Consider the following 24,479-nt stretch of genomic DNA (forward strand, 5'->3'; position numbering starts at 1 on the left):
TCAGCCTCTGGTTGAGCAACTTACATGGTTGGACATCACTGCTGAGGTGCTGGCAGTGCGCTGAAGGCACACGGCTCCACATATCTTTTGTCTTATCTGACTGTGTCTGTTAATAAAATCAGTGCTGGTACTTGGGATAGACGTGAAGAAATTCTAACTGCAGTCCAGACTCCTTTGTTTTAGTGTGATTTCCCATAATCAGTTAATTCTGTGTGCAGTTCTCTGGTGTTACTGGCATGATCCTTTCTGTCCTTTTCGGTTGGTAAGAGATGCTCTCCCCGTTTGGCATCTGACAACCTCACCAGATGGGTTCATGCTTTGTTGGTGTCCCAGTTAGGCTACAGCAGAGAGATCTGCCCAGCCAGTTTGGGAGGCTTCAACTTGCTCTGAACACAGCAAAATGGCTCTCTCACTCTGAAGGTGCTTCTTAACAAGAGGCGCAGTAGGAGTGATGGAGAAAGCAACATCAAAATAATAATTAGCCCTATTTCCTCTCTTATTATGACAGTAGGCCACTAAAAGCATTGAGCTCCTGGTGGAACATGTTGTATGAGATAGGTAAATATCATTTTAGGTTGATTTTTGTGTTTGTTTGTAAGTACCTCTGGTGTCAGTGAAAGCACAATTACTTTTTTATATATATATTACTTTTTTTTCTCCCCCTTCCTTAAGGATGCTGATCTTCTGGACATAGAAAGCAAACACTTTGAAGATTTGGAATTTCAGCAGCTTGAACATGAAAGCAGGTTAGATGAAGAGAAAGAAAATCTGACCCAACAGCTCCTGCATGAAGTAGCTGAATATCAGCGCAGCATTGTCAGTAGAAAGGTAAAAGCACTAATAGTCGATTAACTTGTTCTTTGTTGTTGAGTATAAAGGTAATGAAATGGCTCTACAACCTGCCAGTCTGTGGCAAACAATGCAAAATGTTCCTCTTTGAAAAAGTTTTTGAAGCAGAGCAAAGACAATAGCCCAGTGACATCCCACACAGATCAAATCATTCACTTTTCCAAAAGAAAGTAAATTGACAACATTTCCTGCCCTGTTTGTATGTTTGCACATGAAAATCAAACCTTTTAATTTGCTACAAAAAAGCACCAAAGCATATTTTTTTCTTCTTTAAGAAAGGAGATTTGTACACTCTGGACAAAACTACAGTTATTTTAGGCTTGTTAGTTGATGTTAAATGGTTTTGTTAAAATAATAATAGAACATCAACAGTGAACTCTCATGAATTGGATCCTTGATGCATGTTGTTTTGTACTTTGAAAATGAAACATAAATTGTGATTATTTTCTTTTTATGTTAGGAAAAGATTTCTGCTCTCAAAAAACAGGCCAATCATATTGTCCAACAAGCACAAAGAGAACAAGATCATTTTGTAAAAGAGAAAAACAACTTAATAATGATGCTGCAAAGGGTAAGTATTTATTGTCTTTCAAACATTTTTAGCATGTAGTAAAAGAGCATTTCATAGAATAAAAGAGTGTAGAGAACAAGTAAAGCATCAGTTCTGCAAAAGCTAACAAGTTGGTGTAATGTGAGACAAGGTTTATATCCATTTACCTTTAAAAAAAAAGAAATCTTTTGCAATTAATCAGCAGATTTCTTAAGAGAAAATGCTAGTGTCATTAGGTAATTAAAAGGGTTTTAGAGGTGCCCCCTTTTCAGAGGGCTCAACCTGAGAACTCAACTTTACCTGGATGCTGAAGCTAGAAGCTTGTGCTCCCTATGTGGCTGCTGGAACTGTGCAGCTTGTAATATTGGCTTGTAATAGCCTATACTTAGGCCACAAGACAAGCTCCTTAACATCAGCTAACAGCTGGGTAATAAGAAGCTGGTGTGAACCCTTCGCATCCATTTTATGTTTTGCTTTTAAGTATGAGAAAAATCACATTAGTTTACTGAGCAGAATCATCATTTCCAAAATGCTGAAGGAACACTTATTTGGTTTGGCTGGGCTATGATTATTAAATAAAATATTCCACTAACTTTTCCTTCTGCACCTCCATTTTTTGTTCAGTTCTACTTTAAATGGATGAAGCTAAAACTCTGCTGTGAAGTTTCAGCCTTCCATCCCAGTGTGTTTCTTCATACAGTTAAGAAAATGACTAGCATTTATTTTTTGCTTACAAAACTGTTGGCATTTAACATGAAATGTCTGGTTTTAACAGGAAAAAGAAAATCTCTGTAATCTGGAAAAGAAATATTCCACACTTTCCGGAGGAAAGGGATTTCCTGTCAGTCCCAATAGTCTAAAAGAGGTAAAGACTTTCACTGTCTTTGACATTACCATAAGTAACTTTTAATAATGCTTCATACAAAAGCACTTTAGTATTTAGTGAAGTCCTAGTCATCACATCTTTCCAAAGTAATTTCATACAATTTCAGGTTTTTTAAGTTATTGATGGAAGTCCAGATGAATGAGTGAGCAAAAATAGCTTCTCTTGACAGTCTTCCAGATATGACTGGTATTGCCTTAATCTCTTGCTTTGGAAAATTGGTTGGTTTTATGTGTGGAGTGTGTGTGTCTGTCTAATTTTCTCAAAATAGACAATTAAACCTCATTGAAATGAAGAAGAATGAGTCTGGGAATAACTCTGTTCAAGTACAAATACAGTTCAGTCTTATTTTTGCACTGTAGATTTTATCATTGCATCCCCTCCCCTATTCTAAGGTTCTGCATTAAAGCATGACAAATGTACATTCTGTTCTTTTCAAAAAGCACTAAATTGAAGACTTCAGGCTATTGTTGTTGTAAAATACCTATTGAGATATTTATTTATCTTTTCTTAATAGCTAGAGTAAGTGGAAAATTTAGCATTTAAAATACACTGACAGTTATTTATGGCTACTTCATTAACTTCTGCTTAAGAGGACTGACTGGACTTGCTGGATCTGCTTGTATCAAAGCCCTGAACAAGGTCTGCCACATCCAATGATGTAGGTCTCACTGTGGGAAGTTGGGCTGTTGAAGTCTAAAGCACCCATGTGTCCTTTCAGCACCTGGGAATTGGGATCTTGCTATGTGGTCTCCAAGTTCCTGGGGTGCAGTTTCACATGCCAGTGGGGCTGAGCACTGTTCCCTGCTGCAAGCCATGTTGCAGATGCTTAGACTTCCAGTGCCCTAGGGTGTGTTCTGACCTGGACATCTGATTTCCCATCAGGACATCTGGCTAGTCTAAGCTTCTTTTTTTTTTTCTTTTAGAGATGGATCTGTTCATTCTCTTGCTAGAGTGGGTGCTGTCTCTGTGTTTTGTTCGTCATATCCACATAATGGCTTGTTTAATCACATATTTCAAAATGCAACTACATTAAGTGAGCCTACACTCTTTAATGAAATGGATTATTCAGTGGTGTCATTTTGTTCACTGCAGTGAGGTCAGTTAGGACTTACTCCAAGGCAAATAAGAGAAGGAACAGCATGAGTTATCTGTTTCATCCTCAGTGTTCCCATAGGTTCTGTGTTATAAAAGAAATGCCTTTCTTTGCCAGATGTTGTGTTTATCTCAGTCCAGTTTAACTTTTCTCTGGCTGTTCTGGCACTTTAAAAATCAGGCACCAAATGGCACACAGGCTTAAACAGTCTGCTGGCACACAGCAGTTAATCTCACCATGCAGTTGCTCACGCATCAGTCAAGTCTGTGCTCCAGCGTTTCCCAGGCCCTCTTCACCAAAGTACCCATCTGTAACTCCTCCATCCATTGTGAAGCTTACTCCCTTTCTGCAAAGCAAGGAAGTAACATGGCCTTACATAAGGAGGCAGGATGCTTATCCTAGTACTTAAATAAGCACAGAAAATCAATGCTGTTTAAAAGTTCGGCACTGACAAAATTACTTGGATGACTAATCTGACCTGAAACCATTTATTTATCTAATGTAATAGGGGCCTGAGCTAATGAACAGCACAGTCATTTGTTCTTTACTTTGTCTTTTATCCTCATGATGAATCCTCATTGGTATTGTAAGTCAGAAGTGAATGTTTTTCGTACAGTGGTGACAGTGCTTTTGTCTTTAAAAATGAACACAATATTGTATCCATAGACTTGATGAGCTTTGGTTATTGCTACTATGAGATGATTAAGCAAGTTTTATGTTAATTCATACTGGACTCTATTTTACTGTAGTCACATGTTTTGAGAGATAAACTTTAGTATCTTACCCAGTTTCCTCATTTAATAGATCATGACATAATATCAGCATTAAGATTTGCCTCCTATTTATATAGTGCTGTGTTCACTGTATGATACCTTATCTTCCAGAATTGTCTTATCTGCTTGAGATAACTGATAAAATACATTGAGAATTATGCCAACAGATAGCAATGCTGGTATTTTTTTCAACTTGCCTTCTATGATCATTGCTAAATTTAGGCATTTTTAAAAAGAAGAAATACTATAGTAGTCTGTGGCTTCTGTTACTGAACTGCTGAAGTAGACATACTGGTACATCACTGTGTTGGCACAGGAATAGAAACATAGTCCCTTCAACACATTCTCAATGTGAAAGCAGCTTACCCTCTTGATTTAAAAAATAAGCATATTTCTATCTCATCTTTATGACATTGCTTCAACAGTGATTTATCCTTCCTTTTGTATAGCCTTGTTGGATAAGAAATTATGACATTTGACTTTGTTCAGCCTGGAATCCTATACACAATGGATTAGAATCCATATTTTATTTTCTAAATAACATTTTTTCAGCTAACACCAAAACACATCCATTAATTCTATTTTGCCAAAATCTGCCTGCATACATCTTCTCCGCAAGCAGCAGCACACTCTGATGTCCCTGCCATCCCTCACTCCATCACATCCTGTATGACTGTTAATTAAAAAAAAAAAAAAAAAAGGAAGCAAATTGTAATGGCTACAGGGCTGACAATAACAGCATCTTAACTGAGTCTTCTGGTAAGATATAAAAATCAGAAGTATCTTCCAGACAATGGAATTGAAAGATATTGTGTTAGCATGATTTAAGGGATGGCTTGTCCTTATGTAAGTTCCTCCCAGTTTCATTAATCATTTGATTTACTCAAATTAGCTTAGTAGGTAGGCAAGAAACAAATCAGGCTATTTTATTTAAACATGGACAAAAAAATTGGGATATAAAAATAAGATTTGTTCTTCCTTTTCCCCCAATTTGCTTTCCTGAGAAAGAGCTACATAATTGCTGATGGAATGGGTATTTACATTTTAGTAAAATCTTTTGGACACTTAAAAGTACATTTGGGTTTTGATTACACAAATGTTTTTGAAAATAAATTAAGGACAATTTTCGGAATCCAAGTATTTAACGCTTAAAAAGCTTGATGCTAATTTTATTTTAGTTGTGATTAAGTATTTAATTGATAACAAATATTTGGCTGTATCACTCTAAACTAACTTTCATTGTACTGGATACATTAATACTCTTGCACGTCTTTTGGCTTTTGCTCCTTTTAACTTCTGAATTCCTCCTTTTAGGGCTATATCAGTGTAAGTGAAATTAGTGAGCTGTATGGCAATTCCACGAATATATCCCCTTCCACTCAGACCCCCACAGATGCTGAAGCAGTTGCCACTGAGCCTTCCACGGCTGTGCTGACGAGCCAGCCACAAAATAAAGAGGTTTGTTTGAGAGACATTTCCCTTTGTTTGCATTGTTTTTTCATGAGTGCCTTTTTATTTTATTTATTTTTCATTTTTTTGGTAATTAAACATGTAACAAATTGACCCGAAGGCAAACTGCTATATGGCAGTTACCAGGTCAGGTAACAGGTTTAATAGTAAAGCTGAAGGACTGTTCCAGTTGTAAAGTGTCTTTGATGAGATAGATGGAACTGAAGGTCAAAAAACGTGAATCCTTATGACCCAAGCAGCACTAAATGACAGTCTTTGCCTGTCAAACACAAAACATCTTTGGGAAACGGTCTTTGGACAAGCTTAATGATGACTGGATCAGTGATGCTCAGGTGTTCTTTTGGTATGTTTTGCAGCTTCTTCTTTTGTTTTTTTCCCTGTAAGGTGGTAGAAGTATATCTCAAATATTTGTGGGAGATGGGTAGCTTCTACCTATCTTAGCTATTCCATGCAGTCTGTCCAGTCTGTCTTCTAGCTTACTCTCCTTTCCTCAGTCTTTGTGATGTTTTTGGCTTTGTAATGACCATAGCGAATTTTTAATAAATATCGCTTACAATTGTAAAGCCACCAACCTTTATGGTGCAATAAGGTGGCAACTGGTTTAGAATTTGGCATTTCTGTGCTGCTTCTCTTAGCTCAGTATGCCTTGGGAGTTGCAATACAACACATGTCCTTTCCTGCTAAACACTGCAACAAACACAGTGCTAGAACTGCAGCTTGTATGTGCCGTATCTTTTGAGAAATTCCAAAAAGAAAACTCTGTGTGTAATTTCTCTTTTTTCTATAAAGCTAAGATCACCTCTCTGTTCTGGATTTGTGTTTCCTCACTCTCTTTCTCCTCGCTCTATTGCTCAACTTCCATCAGTCCATTGGCCTGAGGTCATGGCTACTCATGTAGATCCTATTCCTTTATCTGATACACCTCCACCTCTGCCAGCTAAGAAACACCGCAGGCAACAACAGGTAACAGATTCAAAGCTGGTAATTTGGGATTATTTTGTTTTGTTTGCTTTTCTTATGGTGGCCATGAAGTTGATTTACATGTGAGGTTTTTAGAGTAATATGACAGATCATGAGTTGATCGTGCTTGCAGTGTTGCACTTAAAGGCACAAATCATTAAGGCAAAAATAATTTAAAAATTGACAGTGTATTTTAGAATGTTACTGAACAAAATTTCTCCTTATATGAACAATGTAGAGGCAAATACTAATATTTAAGAACCACTGTTACTGTCAGAGGACTTGCAACAATAAAGTTCATGTGCCTATATTTGAAATCCTAAATTAATTTTTCATATACATTTGGACAATGCCTTTCAAAAACTGTATTGGTTTTAAGCCACCAATTCATTAGAATAACTTGTAAATAAAACTTTTTCTTTGTAATTGGGTTCCACTTGTATGCTAGACTTGAATTTTTAAAACAAAAGGTACAGGGACATGTACACAAAATGTGCACGTGAATTTAATGTGTTTTTTTAATCAGTATTCTTTTAATGTGATATTTGTAAAACTCCTGGAAAGTGATGCGAAGCGGGATGTACTCTGTACTTTAGATTTTGCTCTTTCCAGGCTTCTGCCTTCAGTATTTTCCATATAGAGAGCATAGCTGAGCAAGGACGTCAATTCATTTTGTCAAAACTGTAACAAATTGCATTTGAAGCATTTCAGAAATCTGGAAGAGCGCAAGAAGCAGCACAGGGAATGCACGTACATGAGCGATACTTTACCTCGCAAGAAAACCGCTCCGTCTGTGTCACCGCACTTCAACAGCGCCACGCTGGGACGGAACACCGCATCCAAAGTACGTGGCTGCTCTTTATAGCCCTCCAGCACCTGTATAAAACCTGTGTCCTGTTACAGGGTAGGTCGGGTCGTGCTGTAAGCATTAGGTAATCCCCCAAATTCACATCTCAGATTACTTTGAAAGAACCTCAGGTTTATTGACATATAGGAGCGTACACAAAGCCATCCGTTCTTCCAGCCATTATTCCGACCTGTGGAAATGCCGTGCTGTAGTACAGTAATCACAAATGCATGATTTCTGTCTCAAGGATTGTATTTTCAGGCTAGTTTAAATTGATTCTAGGGACACAACATGTCGTTTTCTTTCCTACCTAAGGCCTTTAAATGGTAAAGATAAGGTTATGTATAAAGTGAAATAATCTTCATTTGTAAATGAGCAAACAGCAGGAAGGTGGAGATACTACTTTGAAAACATGTTGATACCCATGACAGAGCAAGTTGCTGATACAAAAAAAAGTCTTGTAATGTAGTTTTAAGCATGTATGTACAATATTTCCTGCAGGGACATTTACCACTGGGACAGAGCAACAGCTGTGGCAGCGTACTTCCTCACTGCCTGGCAACCATGACCAAAGAGTCAGAGTCAAGAAGGATGCACAAAGGTAAGACCTTTTTATTTGATTCATTTCTATTTAAAGTTAGTGTTCAATTTTTCAGGAAATAAGCCTGAAACTGGTGTTGTTATAATCAACAGATATGTAAAATAAATCTACTTCTTGGTGAAAAAAACAATTTCTAAGTGTAATTTTTTTTAACAGGCAAAATAAGAAATTAATATTATGATGTAGGTGCACGTGTAGTTTTGAAGTACATGGTAACCAAATATAATCCAGTAAAGAAGAAAAGTATATTGAAAAATACACATTGTACTAATTGGGTAATTTTTCTGAATGATTTTGAGGCAGTATATTACATGTTGGGGTTTTTTTCCTTTTTTTTTAATGTGATCTTAAAAATTGTTTTTCACAGGCATATATTTTTGCCTGCATAAATTCCTCAGACAGGGAATTGAGAAGCTATGACTATGGTACTGTAAGTGTTCTTGAATATTTGGGCCACAAAATAGGAAGGGAGAGATATGTTCCATTGTGGATAGATGGCTGAGTTTTGTAATAGGGACACGGCAATTCTGGATCCAAAAGTAAGTTACATCTCTGAAAGATGATCTCGTAGGCTATGGGATTCTGTGTCTGTTTTTTGTTGACTTGAGTCAATACACTTATTTTCTGCTTTAATAAGATAGATTATTCATAAGTGTCCCATTTTCAAATGGAGTCACTCCTCAGTGCCATCTCTCCATTTATTTTCTTTCCAGCATCTGCACTGCTGTTATGGGTATTAGTGCAAGAGGCCCTTATGTAGAATTGCACTGACTAAGGCTGAGCTGAGATAGGATCCATCCCGTTGTTATAGGACTTGTCAGAGCTAGCAGCTGTTAAAGGTCAAAGCAGATGACTGATGTTAGTCATAAGCACCGAGATGACTCAATACAGGGATAGAACAAGCATGCTGAGAAAGGATCATGACCTAATACATCCCCTTTGAAGAGCTGATATAGTTGTGATCTGTTGGTTTTGAGCTTTAGTTATGCACCAGGCCTTCTACAAACCTACTGTGTTGTAGCTAACTTACCTTGAGGTATTTTAGATGCAATACAAAAAGAGCTTCATGCTCAGCTTCAAAATCATGTGTGTGCAAGGGTGGAATATCGTTGGTATGTTTTTTCAGTTTGAAAATCAATTAGAATGTCTTGGCTAAACTTTGACAAGAGATCATGTTTGAAATTGGAAATATTTCTGTAAAGTGGCTGCAAAAGCGCATTAATGTGTGACCTAAAACATGATTACAAAGTGTTACCAAACCTAACACAGGCAAGGAGTTTTAAAAATAAATCAGTTTTAATATTTAATTTTTTGTCACTGTGCAACTAAGACAGTCTAAGAGTAGGGTCAGATTTCTTGTCACAAGAGTGAGAAAGAGAGAAACCTCATGAATCAAAATTGAATATGGCAGAAGGGAAGCAGGGGAGAATGAGAGAGATGTATTCATTAAGGCACTTGGCACAGCGCTTTTCATATGCCATTGAGGAATCATGTGCTATACTGCTTCTCATACTAGGTGACCATTATGTTTTGAAAGATCCAACAGTTGGAATGGAAATGGTAAATTATGAAGAGAGCCTTAAGGGATTAATTTGTTACTGGGAAAGAGGACGGTTCTAGATATCCTTTTCTGAAACATCAGCTTTGCCAAAGGGAAATAATGCTGCTGACAGGTGCTTTATTTGAACTGTCACAGGATTTGCAAAGTAAGAGAGTTGTAACAGGAAGGATAGAGGAACACGAGGATTGTTTGTGTCCTCTCTTAGTAGTTAGTGAAGGGTTTATTTCCTTTATGTTCAACATAGAGCTCCCTGAATTTATTGCTATTGGAGGAACTTGAAGAGTGTAACTGCTTTTGCACTGAAGTGCCACGTTTGTAGGTTGGGGAAAGCTCCTCTGATGGGGTAATGCACCACAGAAGTGTTTGCAGGGCTCTTTCTGCCCTGCAGGACAGAACTCAGCAAGGACAGAGATGTCCAAATCAGGTGGCTGGAGCCAGATTTCTATCCAATATTTCTATCCAACTATACAGAAGGGCCAGACAAACAGTCTTCAGGCACCTTTCATTCAGCATTATGGGCATAGCCTTAATAAATGTCAGGGTTTGAGCAGGGAAGGGACTGAGTTTCCCCTAGTACTTCATACCCATGCTTAGCACACAGAGAGAAAGTAAACTTTCTTCAAGGTCACAAATAAAGAAAGTGCATTTCTGTGGAATGGTGAGATTTGGGTAATGTTCTGAACACAATGTGCTATTTAAACCACACACCACACAATACAACTGAAATGGAATACCACTGTTCATTAAAATTCTAAAATCTTACTTGTCTTTCACTAAAATCAGTGCAACTTGTCTGAGTAACTAGGATGAATTTCAGCAGGCTCCCTTAAATACATCATTGAAACCAAGCCAAATGCCATGTCAGCGGACATACTTGGAGAAGTTTTCTTATTCTATCACTGAATGACAGATGTTTATAATAAATACAGTGTATTTATTACAAAACCATTCTTGAGGCAGGTCAGATTTACCTTTTCAGACTGTGAATATTTTTGAGGAATAAGATTTGCTATCAAATCAGTGGAACTCTGCAAATGTGTAGAGACTGATTATACTGATAAATATGAGCTCGCTTCTGTTCCCGCTCCAGAAATTAGTTGTTCACCTAAAAAAGGTGATGAATAGATAAAGTGGTCTCTACCTGTCATGTATTGAACCAGTGCTTGCTTTCCTTGGGTCTGTTTTCCCACTTGACAGGTTTTTCAGTCCGTCAGTTTTCTGTGTTCAGGATGATCTATTGCAAATGACACGGGAATCTTGGCTTCCTGATGCCTTGAGCATAGATAGAGCTGCACCCAGTGCCTTGGATCTGGGGGTACTTGGCTCAGTGGAGAGCCAGGGTCTCATGTGTTAAATGCCACTTCATCCCCTCACTCTGGAGCCCTGGATATCATGCAGTGGCCCACAGACTGCTATCCGAAGAGGATGGTGCGGTCCTGAAGTGGTATTAGTAGCTCCCTGTGTTCCTTAGGGCTTGATAGCATTGAGCAAACTTCTAGACCAGATGTTTTTGGGGGTGTGTATAGATCTGAAAACAAGTATAGTCGACGCTGGCTGGAGGAAGTGGCAGCTCAGCTAGTTTTAAGATATTTTCTTAGTGTTATCCCTAAACTAGTCATGGTCTGAAATAAGTCTCCTCTAATATGCTTTCTCCAGTTTTTCTTCTTTCAGTCCAAGAAGGTAAACGTAAAACTCTGAGATGAAAAAATGAAAATTAAAATTGAATTCAGGAAATGAAGAACAGCCACTTGAGTTTGAACATGAATTTCAATTTTGTTTTCCTTATGCAGGAACAAGTAATATCTATGAATAAATTTTAGGCTGAATGCAGTAGGAAATAATTTCATAGATTTTTAAGTACCAAATTGCCTTTATTCCAGGATTACCAAAACTGTGTTTAGTCAGTCATGTGAGTTCAAGAACTGTTATTGAAAGAAAAGGTCACTGTCAGTAATCACAGCCTGAGTTAAGAGCAACTTATAAATTGTTTCAGAGGATGCATATTGGTTATAAATCTTTAGTGGAAAAGCTGTTTCTTAGCTGCCACTCATGAGGTATTTTTGAAGCACTGTATTTATAAATTCACCTCCTGTGTACATGCCTTTGTAACCCAACCACATGCAAAAAAAAAAGAATGAAGAAGCTGCTGTTTGGTACAAGCTAGAGACCTCACACTGCACAGATTGAGACTTGGCCACAGGGAGCTCCCATGGAGCATGGGGTGCCAGAAGCCTGCACAAGGACAGGCAGAAGTGAGGAGGGAGAGTTAGCCAGTTCAGTACCACTGACTGCAGGATTGACTCCAGAAGGGAAAAGGGAATGGCTAGCTGGGAATTAAGGTGTAAGACCAGATATAGCACTGGGAACAAAGCTGTTGGGACAGGGCAGTGAGATACCAGCAAGATGATTATTTGTATTCTTTCTAAACTCTATAGAAAAAACAGTATACTGCAGGCAAGGGATATTTGTACAAACAAATTATAAGCTTTTCAAAGCAGTTTGCCTTTTTTGTTGTTGTTGTTTGTCTGTTTTTCACTCTTTTTCTTACCAAACTCAGGAAAAGCCAGAAAAGGTATGAAACAACCCTTTACCTGGCTTTATCTACTGTGTCATGTTTTTGCAAAAGTACCAATTGCACCAGCACTGTCAAGTAGTTCCCAAAATATTGCAAAATTTTAAAATAATTGTTAAATAATGATAGCACTTCAAAAATTCTTTTCTTTGTGCTGTCAAATAACCTATCACAACAAAACTTCTGATTTATGCTAATATCTGCAGAGCTATGGCTTTGCACAGGCCTAATTTTTCTTCTTTGCTCATAGCAAGTAGAGCAGAAAATTTAGAAATCTTTGCAGCTCTATGGGTGACAATGACAAGGTAGACAGACTTGGGCTTCCCACTTTGGCATGTTTCCACACAACAAATGTATCTTGACATGTTAATGTCAGTCTTTTAAAAAAAAAAAAAAAGAAAAAGAAGGGGGAAAGAAGGAAGAATAGAAATAAAAGAAAAAGAAAAGAAAATGTAATGGGATCTTTTGCATGAAATACTGGTGGGTTTTTTACATACTTGACAGTGCCACTTTCAATAATAGCTTTCACCTTTATTTCTACCCGCACAAGAATTTTGTGGTGGTATACCTGGTTTTTGTGATTCTGCAGTAACTCCTTTGGAATATTTTGCTTTAATGATATGGCTTTATGGATATTTGCAATATTTTGCTCAACAGTATGGCTGTTAACACAGTTAAGTTTACTGTTTTACTACAGAGCAATGGATTTCTGTAGTAAAGCCAATGCAGCAAGAAACATTTTAGCTTTTGTATCAGATTAGACTTCGCTGGTCTGAGACAAATCTTGTCTTGTGGGAAAATTTCAGTTAAGTGCTGGATCTTACAAGGAGTCTAATATTTTTAAGTGCATGTTGTGTGAAAAGGCACCCGAGCAGTTAATAATTCCTTAAACAGCAGATGGTGCCTGCCCGCTGTGTAAGTGTGGCTGTAAAGGAGGCAGGTTGGTTGTGAGGCTCTTGGTGTCGGTGCTCAGCTCATCCTGAGCTTTGAGCTGCCTGCTGCTTACAGCATGAAGATAAAAGGAGAACACTGAGTTATGCTTTTTTTTTCTGTGAATGAGTCTCATTTTTTGCAACGAACAAGTGTGTGTTTCTTACAGTGTTCATTTACATTTGCATGAGTACAAAAATTTAACTGATAAATGTTTGATTTAAAAATGGGCTCTTTATCTTAATGGAAAGTTGACTCCTTTAGGAGAGTGTAGAACTGCTATGCTTCTCTATGCCTTTTAGATGGATTTATTTTTCAGTGAAATATAAGATGTGGAATTAAGATTTCTGAATAGGCAAGGTTTTGCAGAGACCTCAATAGAAAAACATGCATTTGAATAAAGTTCTTGCAGTAATTTAATTTTTTTTCTCTTTCCCTAATGAATAATTGATAACCATTTCACAGGAGCAATTAGTCATTCCAAAGGTTTGCGTATGAAAGGTAATTGCTTATCTGCAATAACAGCAGCATCTGCCAAAATAATGGGGGGAAAAAACAAACTGCACATATGAATCAGTAACACCTGTGTTGTGTGACGCTGTTATTTATGGCTGCTGAGGTGTGTTTGTGTCCCCTTTGTCTCTTTTACTAATCGATGCAACTGAACTTTTATTGAAATTTAGTGTTCTTTTAAATGGCAAATAAAGTCCCATTAGTTCCTTAGAAACCAGCTTTAACTGCGAGAAACCTTTGTACTGTACAAAGGGAAGTGAGGAGGAAACAATCTGCCGTGAAAATGCTTGTAGGGCACAATTTCTTTAATAATGTGCTTTAATTATTCAGCTGCAGGCACACTTCTCAGATACCTGCAGCTGTTGTCTCTCTGAACTGGGACTCTCCCCAGTCTGGCATGGCAAAAAATACCAAAGAGTAACCTTGTATGTGCAGATAGAGAAAAAAGACAGGAAAATATTCCCACTTCAAGCATGTTTTCCTAACATCAGTGTCTTAATAGTGTCTAGTAAACATTTTTATCTGGACCTTGCTGCATTTCTACAGTTGTCTGCATTTCTCCTGTGTCTGTTTATCTTAAATATGTTGAATGTCAGTGGCTACCTTCCTGTACAAATGGGAGATTTTCATGTAGTCTGTCAGTCCTTTCTAATCTCCAGCTCTGCCAGCAGCTCAGAATTTGGGTCAGGAATGTGCAGAAAATATTATAAACCTGACTGAGTATCAGAACTGTGACAAAGTCTCACTTCTTCCATTCACTGAAGGAAAAGATGAGCAGTACAGTTGGATTTGTAATCACATAGATTAAACAGCCCTTAAAAGGGCACTGTGAAATACTTCAGCAGTTAAATTGACAACTGTCATTATACTCTCCTCTTCATCAGGCAAGCTCAACAACCTCTCTGTAAGTCTGTATAAATACTGCTGCAACATATTGAAAGAGCAATGGAGACATGAGATAAAAATAATTCTGAAGAAACATTTTCAAAGGACACATAGCCAAATAAAATTCCCTGTGTTCAAGAAGTATGGCTTTTCAGAAAAAATGATTTTGTGGAAAAATCATGATTGTGTGGATAAAGAATGTAACCACTGTGTAAACCTGATTTTTCTTTACAGTCATTGAGCTATAAGGATCTGCTTCAGTCATGTAGGGTGAACTGCAGTTTCAAAACTCCAGGAAAGTACTTCTACACTAGTAACTACAGTGGTGTGACAAGCAGCCTGTATTATTTCAGCTGAAACTAAAACTTCAACTTGCAGTTACCAGAAGGCAAAGTTTCCCAAACAGACAAAAAATAACCCACATTCAATAAAATCAATCAGAAAAGTACTCAAGACCCTTTTTTTTTTTGCCTAATTTAATCAGTGTCAGTTCTCCTAGATCCCTGAGTTTAACTGCCTTACTTTCCAGATTAGGCTTAATTTTCATTTTAAAATGAAAGTTTTAAAATTTTAATTTTAAAATGAAAATTTTATTCGTTCAAATTAGATTTTCATCATACACATAGAAGAATATTTATTGACAAGTCAGCTGTACACTAATCTGCATATATTTACATACACCGTAGATTAAAACAGGTATTTAAAGCTTTTATTTCAGTTACGATTAACTTGTGAAATCAACTGTAATATTGTAGCACCTTGCTCACAGTGCAGTTAAGACTGAGGTGATGTTCAAAATGCTTGTACTGCTAACAAGTTACATTCCAGTCACAAAATTTCTGTGTAAAACAAAGGTTTTCTCTATACTTTATAGGGTATAACCATCAGCGCATCTGTGAAAACCAAAGGCAGAAGTCTCCTGAATTCTACAGCAGAACAGCATCCGAATCCAATGTGTATTTGAATAGTTTCCATTACCCAGACCGTAGCTACAAGGACCATGCCTTCGATACATTAAGCTTAGACAGTTCCGACAGTATGGAGACAAGCATATCAGCATGCTCACCAGATAACATTTCCAGGTAAACCAGCTTTCTTTCTGATCTTGTAATGTCACAGGGTCATAATGAAAAAAGAGAATAGGCACGTGTTGATACTGTGGTAGTGTGAATGCTGCTAACTGGTTAAGAAAATAGAAGATCACTAGACAGGCATAATAGTTGTGTGGCATCTCATAATCAGGTTTAACTACATCTCACCTGTTAATTTGAAGATGCAAAATAAAAATATGGAAATGTTAAGTGGTAATGTTGAAGCTTACAGAGATATCCTTACAGTGCTTCCTCCCCTGGTCACTGTAGGGAAGGAATTTCCTCTGATAGGAAATTTCTCAAAGACATATGCTGTCAGTGATGTACACTTGTTCCATAAGTCCAACATGTTAACTTACTAGATGCTTAAGATCAAACACTTAGGGCTCCTCCAGGAGTCTTTTTTGCCCTCTCCCTCTTCTGGGTCAGTAAAAACGAAGAGATGGCACTGAAAGGTTTAGAGTCCTTGGCTGCTTTTCTCATCCTCAGATGCCACTCCTCAGATCAAAGGAACATCCACGATCTGTGTTAAAGTCCAGCCGAGTCTCAAAATTGTGTGCAAACAATTTCCTCCTGACAGTCTGGTTTTCATTTCTGACAGTATGGTAGTGCTTTCATTCATCCTCACAGTCCTGCCCCAGCAGTTTCACAAGCATAAGTGGAGGCTGATAATTAAGTACAGCCTTGTCACAGCATTATGAATCCCTTGTGAACACAAGGACAGCTTTTTTTGGCTAGCATGTTGTGTTTTGTACAGCATCTGTTTCCTGTGACAGGGAAGCCCCCTGATTTCCCCTTGTAGTCTTTATCACTGCAATGTTAAGTGCTTCATAAAATAGCAGTGGCATTCATTCTGCTGGCTTCTTTGTTTGGGCTTTTTTGGGTTGGTTGGTGTTGGGTTTGGTTTTTTTAAAGTAAAAACATTAGGACTCAAGTTTTGAGCATTTCTGTTTTAAATAGATACAGTCAGCCAGTTTCTGATAGCTGGAGATGGGCTGGGAATTAACTCTATCTATGCAGTGACCTAATGTGGCACTGATATGAGATCTGTGTCCCTGAGACTTGTTGCTCTGACCATTTTGGAGGAGGATGGGGTGTGTCTGAGCTACATCAGGGCCATTTTGTACACGCAATCTCCAGCCCAGGATGAGGGACCCCCGATGGCTGTTGAATTTCTCTGATGCTGTTTGTCCCTCCGCCTCACGCTGGTTCTTTGTAAGCTTCCAGCCAATGCTGGAAGAAACCAAACCAATAAACAAAACCAATTGAAAAACCAGAAAAGGACCCAGTACAACAGATCTTTCAGTTTCTCACAAGGCAGACTTTGCTGAGGGAAGAAAAGAGAGTATTTTGTTGATAAAATTTGGAAGATAGGCAGATAATTTTCCTTGACGAAACTTCCCTTAAGCAAAATTAATTTCAGATTGTTTTAGAAGGTGTTTGACAATATTTTCTAGCCACGTCAGACTGTAAGGGAAGACAATTTATGATGCTTTGTTCTGACATATCTAAAATACTTAAGTTATATTTTACCATGTTTAAGGTGAGAGAGACATTTTTTTCCTGAAAATGCATAACATTTGTCAGTGCTCATGGTACAGAAGAAACAGAACTGTAGTCATTCATCAATGTGCCAAACAGTAGTACCTCTTTTTTTTTTGTTAGTGGCTATTGCACTGAATTGGATCAGAAACTATCAACTCCATTCTTAAACTGTCTGATGTTGGACTGAAAAATACTTCTTTAAATACCAAGTATTCCTTTAAATAACTCTGGGCTTCTTTTTTGTTTGTTTGTTTGGGGTTTTTTTTGTGCAGTGCTAGCACTTCAAACGTTGCAAGAATAGAAGAGATGGAGAGACTTCTGAAACAAGCACATGCTGAAAAGACTAGGCTGCTTGAGACCAGGGTAAGCATAACTTTGAGTAAAACTAAGACTTGTTAGTTTAGATAATATCCTCCTAAATGCAGTACTGAATCCTGAATAGTTTACACCTAATAAACACGTAAACAGTACCTCTCCTTTCCTGGTTTCACCCTCACACTATACCTTTGGGCCCATATGCAATATCTGCTGTCTCAGTGGGTGAGTTGATGGCAAAACCCCCTGAGAAGCTAGGTCAGCCTACTTCAGAGGCAAAAAAGTATTTAGCCCTAGCTTAGAAATTGCATTACTAACTATAAGTTTCACATATAACTGAAGTTCTGTGTGTGCTGTGGTATTTAGGAACGGGAGATGGAAGCTAAAAAACGAGCTCTGGAAGAAGAAAAACGCCGCAGAGAGCAACTGGAGAAAAGACTGGAGGAAGAAACTAGCCAGAGGCAAAAACTAATTGAAAAGGAAGTCAAAATACGTGAGAAACAAAGAGCACAGGTGAGATATGTTGATGTGAAATAGTTTTGAAGTGCAAGACTTCCCCTTTATATACAGAAAGGACTAAGTGTGTTTCTGCCAGTGGTAAACAGAACAGCTTTCAGCTGAACAGATGGATTTAGTATTTCTGAGGTGCAACTGTTTTGCTAAAACTGTGTTTGGGCTGTTGGAGCCTTAGATGTCCAAGTAGTCATTTAAAATTAAATAATAGCCTTGATATCTATTTAGCATCTTACATATAAAGTATAAATATTAATCCTACAAGGTTTGTTACTGAATAGGGGCAGAGCAGATTTTTTTTTTAGCCAGAGCAACAGAAATTTGTGAGTTTGTTAATTTTGTAAATCATTGGTGTGGGGTTTGTGGGGTTTGTTTTGTTTTGTTTCTTCTTTTAATACATAAAATACCTTAGAATGTGAATCGTTGCTTCCAAATAGTTAACAAAAAAAACAAAACAAAATAACACCAAAAAACAAACCACACAAAAAAACCTGCAAAACAAAACAAATCCACAAGAAAAACATAAAGAATCTTTTTCAGCTCTATATCTACTGTAGAGAGGAAATAGTATTTTTTCTAAAATTACTGAAACTATACATGAGAAACACTACTGAATTTAAAAAAGTGTTACCTCATACATTTTTGCCTCTCTTTAGGATTTAGAGGCATCTTGAGTTTTCTTTAGGCTTAGAGGTCTTACCTATTTGTTTATTCTGCCAAAACTAATAATATCTATAAGGTACAGCAAATAGAATAGGCAGCCATTGTTAGTATACTAGAGCAAGAAAATGTCTCCACCATAATAGATGTACCTGAGTGCAGAAGTTTCTATATCATATTTGAACATCTTTCTCGTTTTATCTGTGCTACCTTTGCTGGTATTTAACCAGCTGTTTCTAGTCAAAATAGATACATTCCTTTGTTTTAATATAAGATGTAATTACAGATACTAAATTTTACTTACTTGATGGCCTTTTTTCCTAAGAAATTTTGATGACAACTCAAGTATGACATAAACAACAATGCAATGCTGATATCTTTATCCCCAATTACAGTGTGCATGTGTTGTAAATAGAATGCCCTATTAGTTACTGCTGATTAGCAGAGTTGGCAGAGAGGCTGAAGACCGAGTTGGCAGGAAGACAAAACGTATCTGCCAGAAATGACTACAATTTTTTTGCTAACTTTTTTCTTTCCTTTGTAGAGTGAGACCCAATTTTTTTTCCAACAGTTTTTGACACTTAGAAACATAAGCTAGAGGAAGGAACTCCACCTTTGCACTTGCCAAAGCTGGTGCCAGCTTGTATCATACAGGACTGCATAATTTTAGAAGGGTGCTAAGAGTTCTTGTGGGCAACACAGCTCCCATTGCATCAAGAGGTTCTTAAGAATGCAATGAGGGAAAGTCCCTTCGATTTGAGAGTCACAGTGGGATTTAACAGGCTAACTTTAGGAGTGAAGCAGGGGCAGATTAGTTTCTCCAGGTCACTGACTTCTCTGGCGTCCAGGAGAAGAGAGAGAGGGAGATGCTCCTTTCACAGATGATTCAAAGTGCCTAAAATCAGCTTCTGTTCCAAAGTAGCCTCTCTCTCTGCCTTGACTGCAGCAGGTGCCCTGGGAGACATGTCTTTTATGTTTAAAATGAGCAGGGGTGGTTATGCATAGGCCCTCCAGACACAGAAAACAAGCATATCCCCTCAGCTGGCAGAGATCCCAAATTACTATCTCCTCCTGCTCGTTCTCCCAACTGACACTATCCAGGCTTGATGTGCAGTCTTGAGCTGCAGTCAGAAATGAGGCACCATCTCCTGCACTGCTTTGCTGACTCTTGCAGAGGGACGCGTTTCATCTCTCTGTACCATGTTGCTGATTGTGAACTAGATATCATATTTCATTCATTCAGAAGAAAATAATTCTGTTTTATTCACTGTAATCTCTGAAACTAACTAGTGATTACAGTTCACTCCCATTGTTAATTTTTCCTGTAATATCAAGTTCTTATTATTTGTATTAGACTTTGCATGAAAATACCTGTAACAGTGAAATATTAAAGAGTGAGATACGTGCAATGAGTATTTAGCCCAGAAAAATAAAGGATTTGCTTAACATCATAGAAGTGAAGTTCTTGGACTTCATCTAAAGTAGCAACACACCTTTAAATTCAATTAGCATCTTAATTCTGAAACAACCTTTCTATGCTGTGTTTTAGCAGCTTATCAGCTGATGATTTCAAGAAACTACCATGCTCTACCTGGCTTTTATAAAGTAAGTTCTCCAACACTGTAAAGTTAGAAGTTTAAAGGATTTTTCGTTTAAAGAAAATTAGGGCTGCAGCAAAAAACTCTTTATTTTTTCTTATATTCATTCTTAGACTCTGCGAGCAGTTCGCAGTTACGTCCTCGCAGCAGCAAAAGTGAAGGAGAAGCTAAGACCTCTCTAAAAAATAATATGATTTCTTTTCTTTGCTGTAGGCCCGTCCCTTGACTCGCTATTTGCCCGTCAGAAAGGAAGACTTTGACCTGCGTAGTCACATCGAAACAGCTGGGCACAACATCGAGACCTGCTACCATATCTCCCTCACAGAGAAGACCTGCCGAGGCTTTCTGATTAAAATGGGAGGAAAAATTAAAACGTGGAAAAAACGATGGTTTGTTTTTGACAGAAACAAGAGGACTTTTAGTTACTACGCAGGTAGGTGGCAGGATCACTGCTAGGGTACCTCTGTCTCTCTGTTTTCCTATCAACCTCATCTGTGTTACGAATGTAGGGAGTCCAGATAAAACATTTCCATTTCATCCGGTGTTTTACACATATACTTAGAGCTCATGCAGTCCCTTCCCTACAGTGTTCAATCCTAATGTCAGGTAAGGCAGAACTGAGCATGCGAAACAAAGGAAGACATGCAGATAGGCAAGAAAAAAATGGAAGATGATCAGGTTCCAAGTACACAGAATAATGGCTCCACATAATTTATTTTTAAATATTACATACTTCCCCCAGTGACAGAATGATTTCTTGTACCCTTCATACAAGAATATAATTTATTATACGTACCATGAAAATTGAATGGAATGCTTCTGTAGTCCTATTGCTTGATGTGCTGAAAAGACTTTCAGGAAATTAAATATATGGAGGTAGACTTTTGAGTTTGCCTTATTTTGAGAGTCTAAGGAATTTCAGATGAAGAACATGCAATACTCTAAAGAGGTTTCTGTACACAGAAAGTTGTGCTATACAATATTCTGTAAGTTGTGCTATACAATATCTGGAAACATTATAAACAGTACATTGCTTTGTTATCTTGGGGTAAACCCAGAAATTTGGAATTTAGGAACATACACGTTTCTCCAGTTGCTGTGCACATGGTTTGACTTTGAAGTTTCAGAGGAAGCCAGAAAAATGGCATTGTGTTCTGAATATTTATTGTTAGGAGAGGCCAGACAGGGGCATATGTAGGATGGTCATTGCTAAAAAGCATAAGAAAACATCGAGTACAAAACCCATCCAAACAGTTTCATTTATTTTTATGACATTACTGCTTTCTAGCAGCTCATAAGGAACTTAAAATTGATGGTAGGGTTATGCATTGCTCTCTATCTCTTTTAAAACATATATTTGAATTCATTATATTCATTCATTACATTCCCACTGAATATTTCTTACTAGTTTGCAATAATACTATGAAGAATGTGACAAACATTTTTTATTTTGTTCTTAACATCTGGTTAGCAAGGCCTGTAACACAAATTAGTGTTTTCATCTGCTACTGATCTCTTTTTTTTTCTTTTTTAGTAGTTATGTTAACAGTTAACAGTATCAGTTTTGACTGCATTACAGTTGCCATAATTTAATTTCAGTCACAAAGGAAAACTTTTCATAAGGTCTGAAGGACTTCAGCCCAGAAGAATAGTTTTATGAGAATTCTGTACCAGCTGCACTAAAATGCCACTGCTTATATGAGTGAGGATCTTTCTAGATCTTTAAATACATAGTAGATTTACAAAATAAATATTGATGCTGTAAACTCAGAGTGTTTCAACACTAAGTGAATATACTGGTACATTGCTATAGTTCTGCAAGTGCACTTGACAAAGTGCACTAAAGTCTGACAATTTAGTGTGGTGACTGAAGCATCTGCATTTTCTGACCTGAAGAACACAGGGAACTCTGTAGACTGTTGTGGTGGGAGCTTGTGGGTACCTGAAATAATCTTGTAACCAAGTTCCCAGGTGGGGCTTGAAAGGAGAGTGGATCCACTGTTTGCTCGTACTGCACAGACAGTATACTTTGTGTAGTATTGCGTTTACTTGAGTATAATCTGTGCTATAATCTCGTAGTCTGATACCTCAGTACTTCTACTGGTCCTCTGGGGGCTGGCAGAGAGATTCCCAACACTGTATAGTTTGCTCTCTGGGATTTGCCATCATATGTAGCTTTCAAAACTGCCTGCACCTACCAACAGCATTTAAGCTGAGTTCTGTGAGCGTTCAGAATGACAGCAGGATCTCTCAAGGGACTGATAAAGATGTTCTGTTCAGTGATAAAGATGATAAAGATGACTGTTCGGTGTTAAGGTGATACTATAATTTGGGGTCAGAAAGCACTATTCTCCCCTAACACAACCGTACCAGGAGTGGAAGGAAGTTTGCCCTTCACTGTCACATGCAGTTGTGATGCTTCTTAACAATTTCTCATCCCACTGCAGGAAAATGCAGGGTAGATGCTGATCTGTCCCCCTCCTTTTTCTTGTGAAATGTTATAGTTGAGACTGGTAAGATGTTAAGTTCCCAGTCTGTACCCTCCTTGCCCTAATGATTCACTAGGTAATGATGGGACCAAAGGCAATATGAGATAATGTCTGAAATAGTTTAGAATTGACCCCCTGCAAGTAAGTGTCTGTTTTTTTCCATTGCCTTTCAAGGGACATTAAGTCAACTGTGTCTCCATTGTAAGTATCAAAACTCGAGTGAAAAAACTCCCAGCCTGTATTTCAGCTTTGCTGCAGTGGGATATTGGTACATAGTACCACTGGATAACAACTTACTCCTTGTTAGCTGCCTCCCTAGAAAACTATCCATTCAGGCATTCCTATTTCAGACACTGAAGCAAATAGGGAGTTAGTTCCCTTTTGCAATGAGAGCAAACTGTGTGTAATTGCTTTGGCTTTTACCTTGGGTGTCAGAGTAGGAGAGCACAAACAGATGATTATGGTGCTGGAGCTGCTGCCCCAGAACTTTCAACCCCCTGCAAACTTTTCCATGTGTCAGAACCCATAGAAACTTGCCTACAATCTGCTAACCCCACATGTGAATAACAGATATTAGCTGGAGACTGAGGGAGACTATTATAAGTATGAAGAAGCCTTTTTTTAAAAAGTCCAAGCACAAAGGATGTTCTAATGTAAAGGTTTTGCCATCAGATGGTATTGAAAATTTGCTTATCATAACACTTTTCCTTTGAAGGCAAACTGGAGGTCTTAACCTGCAACCTGTGTGAAGTCTGGCTAGCTTTCATTCAGTTGGAAGACTGGATGTACCTGAGAGACATCTGTCCTTCTGTGGGCTAATACCAACCATAATGTTCAGACACCTCAGTGAAGGGAGTTACTTGCAAATAGAGGAGCAAATTGCAGAATCTTTTCTCCTTTGAAACCAGGTGGAAAAGAAAACATAGTAAAATCAAAAATGCATTTCTCAAAAAACCCGACAAACTAATAACAAAGGTTGAAGGTTTCCGTGGGATTTTACAAGCAGGACTATTGAGCCAGTGATTTATCAGCTGAACATATATGGAAATGCAATTAAGATTTTGGTTCTTAAAGTACTGTTTATTTCAGTTCTCAAGTCATTCTCTTCTCTCTTTTCTATTTTAGACAAACACGAAACTAAATTAAAAGGTGTAATATATTTTCAAGCTATTGAAGAAGTCTATTATGATCATCTAAAAAATGCATATAAGGTAAACTTTGTTATTGCTGTTTTAACCACATATCATAGAGCAATACCCAGAGTATGGTAACTGCTGTGAAGTAAAAGGGAGAGTTAACATTATTTGGGGAAAAAAAAAGCACCAACAAAAAACCCAAACAAACATTAAAAAAAAAAAAAAAAGAAAAACTGGAGTAGAGGAAAAGGAAGAGGAAGCTAATCAGTGATTAACACTGGGGTTTTTTTTAAATACTGAGGAAAGCAGAGATAAGAGTGTCTACCTGGAAACTGGGATTTGCTGCAAGGAGTTCCTTAGTCCAGTGGCAGGACCACTGAAATCAGTGGCTTAGGCAAATCAAGGGATGCCTCTGTCCCAGGGAGGGAGTTAACTGGCACCCCCTGCCTCTCACCTGTAATTTAAATGAGTTGTGTGTGACTCAATGGATTTGTGAAAGCCACTGGACAGTGGGGGGCGGAGTTTAGTTATCTGGGCATGAAACAACAAGGTAGAACCCTGTAGTGCTGTGCAGAAGTCTAGTGGAAACACGCTGTAAAAAGTGTTTATGGTGGATACAAACACTTTAAGCACATCTGCTGC

General features: G+C 37.9%; 1 protein-coding gene across 7 annotated transcripts in view; it reads left to right on the top strand.

Annotated features, from left to right (window-relative positions):
- PHLDB2 (pleckstrin homology like domain family B member 2) overlaps positions 1-24,479 on the top strand; it is a 67,449-nt gene that overhangs the window by 40,854 nt on the left and 2,116 nt on the right. For 4 of the 7 annotated variants that reach the window (XM_018076950.3, XM_018076951.3, XM_018076956.3 and 1 more), the window contains 12 exons: positions 673-828; positions 1,310-1,420; positions 2,175-2,264; positions 5,466-5,609; positions 6,411-6,584; positions 7,285-7,425; positions 7,930-8,029; positions 15,365-15,572; positions 17,399-17,489; positions 17,808-17,954; positions 20,426-20,645; positions 23,827-23,912. In XM_018076950.3, the coding sequence (XP_017932439.1) occupies positions 673-828; positions 1,310-1,420; positions 2,175-2,264; positions 5,466-5,609; positions 6,411-6,584; positions 7,285-7,425; positions 7,930-8,029; positions 15,365-15,572; positions 17,399-17,489; positions 17,808-17,954; positions 20,426-20,645; positions 23,827-23,912 (1,668 nt within the window). The remainder of the gene's footprint in view (positions 1-672; positions 829-1,309; positions 1,421-2,174; positions 2,265-5,465; positions 5,610-6,410; positions 6,585-7,284; positions 7,426-7,929; positions 8,030-15,364; positions 15,573-17,398; positions 17,490-17,807; positions 17,955-20,425; positions 20,646-23,826; positions 23,913-24,479) is intronic. The other 3 variants (XM_018076952.3, XM_018076954.3, XM_018076955.3) reach the window with 2 other exon arrangements.

The sequence above is a fragment of the Manacus vitellinus genome, unplaced genomic scaffold, assembly GCF_001715985.3.
Source record: "Manacus vitellinus isolate BGI_N305 unplaced genomic scaffold, ASM171598v3 scaffold_34_pilon, whole genome shotgun sequence".
Classification (NCBI taxonomy): domain Eukaryota; kingdom Metazoa; phylum Chordata; class Aves; order Passeriformes; family Pipridae; genus Manacus; species Manacus vitellinus.